This window comes from Polyodon spathula, chromosome 6 (assembly GCF_017654505.1).
Source record: "Polyodon spathula isolate WHYD16114869_AA chromosome 6, ASM1765450v1, whole genome shotgun sequence".
Lineage (NCBI taxonomy): Eukaryota > Metazoa > Chordata > Actinopteri > Acipenseriformes > Polyodontidae > Polyodon > Polyodon spathula.
The window spans coordinates 32,059,818-32,065,246 of NC_054539.1; the positions used below are offsets into that span (position 1 = coordinate 32,059,818).

General features: G+C 33.7%; 1 protein-coding gene across 1 annotated transcript; it reads left to right on the top strand.

The window, feature by feature from the left end:
• The first annotated feature begins 946 nt into the window (after positions 1 to 946).
• On the top strand, positions 947 to 3,292 carry LOC121317127 (left-right determination factor 2-like). Its single transcript, XM_041252751.1, has 4 exons — positions 947 to 1,652; positions 2,129 to 2,372; positions 2,596 to 2,835; positions 2,953 to 3,292. The coding sequence occupies exons 1-4, from the start codon at positions 1,388 to 1,390 to the stop codon at positions 3,290 to 3,292; spliced, it is 1,089 nt and encodes a 362-aa protein (XP_041108685.1). The 5' UTR covers positions 947 to 1,387.
• The last annotated feature ends 2,137 nt before the right edge of the window (positions 3,293 to 5,429 follow it).

Sequence of the window (5,429 nt, forward strand, 5' to 3'; positions counted from 1 at the left end):
AGCAGATAACAATGTTGACAGTTATATCAAGGTTAGATACGATGGAATACAAGATACTACAGATTGGGTTGAGTGCAGCATTAAATACAGTAAAATAGGGAGCAGATAAATGCAAGTTAAAGTGCATTAAAGGCAGAGTGATATATATATATATATATATATATATATATATATATATATATATATATATATATAGCGCCTGTTTTTTAAATATGAGAGTGTAGTGTGCCTTTGAGATAAATTCTTTAGCACAAAAAGCAAACAAAAATTATTCTGAATAAATAATTCATCATGACATTCAAAGCAAGATCTGCAGTAGCACTCTTGTTATAGATTGACAAGTTCAAACACTAACCACAGAGTGTGTTTGGAGTCTATGGAACAGGCTACCAAGTTACATTGTTGTTGCTGAATAACTGGGATCCTTTAAAATCCTTCTTTTGTTTTATTGCTGACTTTGAATACCCACATTTTATAAATAACAACATTAAATACATAGAAAATACAAATAATAAACAATTTGAACATTGCATGACATTTATTTTCAAATTGTGTTATCATGTATATTACATAAGCATAGGTGTACAGTCTGGTTCACTAAAACTTTACGAATATTCATACAAGACAAATATCAAGTAATTTAGAACAATTACTAAAAGAAATAGTAAAATAAAACCCACATTAGTTCAATGAATAATAAATATCACTCATATTATAAAGTAATAATCAAAGAAAGTTCAATGTTCTGAAGAAACAAATCAGCTTTGTGTACCTTATTTAATTTCCTATATTTTGAATAAAAATCTAAATGTATTCATTAGTACAATAATGTAAATAGCATGACCTAAGACATAAGACAACTTTGAAGAAATGGAAAAATATCTTAATCCTTAAAAGAAAACAAAAATGTTGTTTAAGTGTACTAATCTTCAAAGTTATGCAGGCTTTGATTTCTCCTTGAAAATACTGATAAAAGGATGAGTGGTTCATTAATTGGCTTTAAACTATTAAGCTGTTTGTTTACATAGTTTTTACAACAACAAAAAAATCTGAAATTATTAAGAAATCACTTAAAGGTAAATCTATGTTACTATTTCAGGTAAAGATGTAACTTCATTTTCTAGACAGATTAAGAAGTGTCAATGTGTCTTTATATTCTGAATTGGGTGTGATTTTGCAGTCCAGCCCTTGACTATGAAGTCAGTCACCTCCCCCTCATCATGTGTGAATAGCTTAGTCTATGGAGGGATGTAACTGCTGACCACTGTATAAAAGGCCAGCGCAACTCCACACTTTAAGCATTCTCTACAAGCAGTGAACTGCACTAGATTGATCCTGCTCTCCAACAGCTGGGGTGACTTAAACATTAAGAAGGTATTATATTGAGATGGGCAGGTTTACTACATGGGTGCTCTGTGCCATGTTAATAGTCCTGGTGGAAGGATTTACTCATGAAGATATGAAAGATGCCATGCTAAAGAAACTGGGGCTAAATGAGGTGCCCAAAATCCAGAAGAGGGACTTGGAGAATTTGGTCATCCCTGCACACATCAAGAACAAGTACATGTCTATGCTCAACCTTCACAATGCAAGGAAGAGGAGATCCCTGCCCAGTCTGGCTGGGATCTTAAGAGGAATTCCAGGAAATGCAGGTATGTTCACTTCTATCATGTATATACTATAGATAATGTTTTAAAATCATTTTATTTTTACTGTGTGTTTACATTAATTTATCCATTTCCACATTATATGCAATACTGTATTTAAAACTATAGAATATAATTACAACAAAACTATAATAAAAAATAAAGCTATACAGTGAGTATTTTATTGTATTGTTCAGCTTGAAATCCTGTACTGTACAATGTAAAGCATTAGTTTGGCTAGCAGAAGAAGAAATGTGTATTAGCTTAAGATGCTGAAGACCTATTTGTAGCAGTCTGTCAAATTACTCTCACCACATAATAAAGGGTAACTGACATTAATAAGTGAGTCAAATAAATAAAACATCTGATTGTTTAAGTCTAAGTCTGTCTTAAATATGTTCATTCAGGAGTAAATTGTTCCATTTTGGATATAGAAATAATTTTTAATAACCTCGTTTTTTTTTTCATCTGTCCTTTTTTAGATATATCTGGAGAAATTCTGTATTCAGACACCACCCGCCAGAGAATGGTTTTTGATATGCAAGCCAGAATCCCAGAAAACAGTGAAGTCACAATGGCAGAACTCAAACTATTCAAGAAGGCACCCCAAAAGCTGCCTTTGTCTGACAAAAGGAGCCACAGGCCTGTCAATAATGCTAGAGTCAGTGTCTACTGGGTTGAAATTCTGGCAGATGGATCCAACAGAACTTCATTGGTGGACTCTAGGTAAAGAAAAAAAACAAACAAACAAACAAATATATATATATATATATATATATATATATATATATATATATATATATATATATATATATATATATATATATATATATAATATACCAATAACGAATACATATTGTTGTTATTCTAAAATATTAATAACAATAACAATTCCTAATTCAATTACATCTTCACATATTTTAACAATGTTTCTTTCTTTTTCTGACAGGTTGGTGCCCATTCATGAAACTGGCTGGAAAAGCTTTGATGTAACACAAGGGGTCCAATACTGGCTTAAAACCAGCAGAGACGCCCCCATGTACTTAGAGATCTGGATTGAAGGAGAGAGACCCGGAAGTTATGCTGCTGAGATGGCCAAATGTGTACGATTCACATCTCAAGGCCCGTCAGACAGAACTTTGGGGAAACCTGAACTGGTCCTCTACACTTTGAATCTTGAAGAGTTCGGGTAAGTGTCATTTTCCCTGTGGTCTGGAGGCAGCATCTTACATGCAATATATGTTTTTGTTTGTGTAATTAAAATTACATTAAAAAAAACTAATTTATGTTCTTTATTTTCTTTTAGCTCTCGTGGCGACTGTGAAGAAAGTACTGCAAAGAAAAACAATGTCTGCTGCAGGGAGGAATATTTTATTAACTTCAGGGAGCTCACCTGGACTCAATATTGGATCATCGAGCCAGCCGGTTACCAGGCATTCCGCTGCGCAGGAGGATGCAAACAGCCAAAGAATCCACTTCGTCACTATGGCTATGGAGAACGGACTTGTGCTGTTGTTGAAAGCACCCCGCTGCCCATGATGTACCTGGTGAAAAAAGGAGAATACACCGAAATTGAAGTAGCAGAATTCCCTAATATGATAGTCGAAAAGTGTGGCTGTACAATGGACAACATATCAGTTGTTTAAAAACTGATATGACTACATGCAAAAACAGCAATGAAAGCCTTAGTACTTCATCTTACAATGTGTTAAAACATCTTTTGATTTTTGGGTTTGTCTGGCATGTTTTTTGTATGTTATTCATTCACAAACCACACTTTTATAAGCACTTAAATGTATATATTGTAACTTAAAATTGTATATTTTTTCATACAATATGACCCCCTCATGCTTTGTTTGTGGAAAGATGGTTTTTGCAAGAAAAGAAGCAGAGATATATTTTTGGGTTGTATTAATATTTTCCTGTGTTGTATATTGTCTAATATTAGTAAACCATTAGAATGACTAATAAAATAATTTTGACTGAGGCTATTGGGTTGTTTATGTTTTTTTTAAAAACTTCCCTGAACTGTATTTTTATTTACTTTTATTCCAATACTTGCAACACAAAACAAAAATGTCAGAATGTTTTAAAATGCAGGCCACAAGTTTTAGGTAAATTCACTATTCATTGGGTTCCCATATCCCTAAACAACAATACACTTAAATATGTACAAGTGTGCATACAGGTTTATGTTAAATTGGAAAAGCAGACATTACCAAGCAACGTGAGGCATCCAGCTCTTCAGGTGGTCTTGTGACTATGAGGCTTGGCTGACTGGAAAATAAATGTCTGCCACAATGTATACTAAATAAAAAGTAAAAAATAACTGTAAGTTAAATGTGTTGAATATCAGGAATGATGCACAACCCAATTGTCCTTACTGGTAATACTGCAGCAAATATTTACATTACCAGAACACGTACATAATTAGACATTGTTTCCTGAGAATTATATCAAACTTGTACCCAGACTTTCCTCCCACTTAATAATAATCAATAGCTTAAATAGTGTCTGACGCTGTGTCTCTCAATCCCAAAACCTAATTGCTAGTTTAATGGCAAAGGCAAACTTTCAATACACATTCGTACAATAAAAGACATTAGTGCACATTCATTAGGTTTTCACTGCAAACAGCTGGCGGCTGGGCAGGGAAAGGGCCAATATACATCCATGAAAAACTCCTGCACAAGTGTCTGAACTGGATTGGCCTAGAAATCGACATACAGTTAACTGGACTACATATTGACGCACTTTGCAAAAACATGCAATCCTAAAATCGCAAGGAATCTACAAATGCAACTTCAAGAAAATTATTCTGACCTTAAGCAACAACAAAATCATATAATAGCTAATATGTATCTATTTAACCAAGAGGTACTATGATGGGGGGGGGGGGGGGTATCCTTTAATCTATATTTCTGCATACATTCTGGGAATATTCTAAAGACCAATTTGCACAGGACAAAATCACTACATTAACAGGTGGCTTCGGAATGTTTACCAACGTCAGTAAAACGTAGTCCTGTGTGAACCGTTCATTTCTTTTTATCCCAGATAATTTTCTCAGATGTCCTCTGATTTTTTTACAGGACATTGGGTCTGTCTGTACAGTTTCAAACTCAGGTGTCCTATGTCTTTTTACTCCTGTGCGAATTGACCATGTCAGTGTTATTAGAATTGATATAAGCATTTCCAGGGTATTCGTTTCAAAGCAATACCATCCTTTGCAACAAACATAAAATTGGTAAGATTTCTACTGAGATTCTACAGTTCAGTAAATGATTGGGCATAACCATATTGGGGATGGGTGAAAATACAAAATATAACTGGCAACTGTTAAAAAATGAATGCTTTTAACAGTGCATTTGAAGATAAGTATATCACTCAAAGGACAAAATAGTTATTGTAGCCTTTGGAAAAGAATGTACAAACTAAATTAGTTATTTTAACCCTGGTGTAGTGTTATTTAGAGGTATGCATTAAAAAGTGGTATGCAGCGCACTACTACTGCAACAATTTCCGCTAGAAATCAGGGAAACGGCCATTTAAATCTAGTACTTAATGTTGTTTTTGGTCTTTTACATATTTATTAATTGCATTTATATTTTCCAGTCTTTTAAATCGTTTTTAATGTAATGTATCATATTTTTGTTCCTGAAATTGACATAATTGACGTCCCTGCATTTGCTGTTGGCCATCCTAGTTGGTCTGGTTAAAAGTTTAACTTGGACCATCAACTGTTTAGGGTGACCGTTGCATTATGATGTACCACTTTCTAAC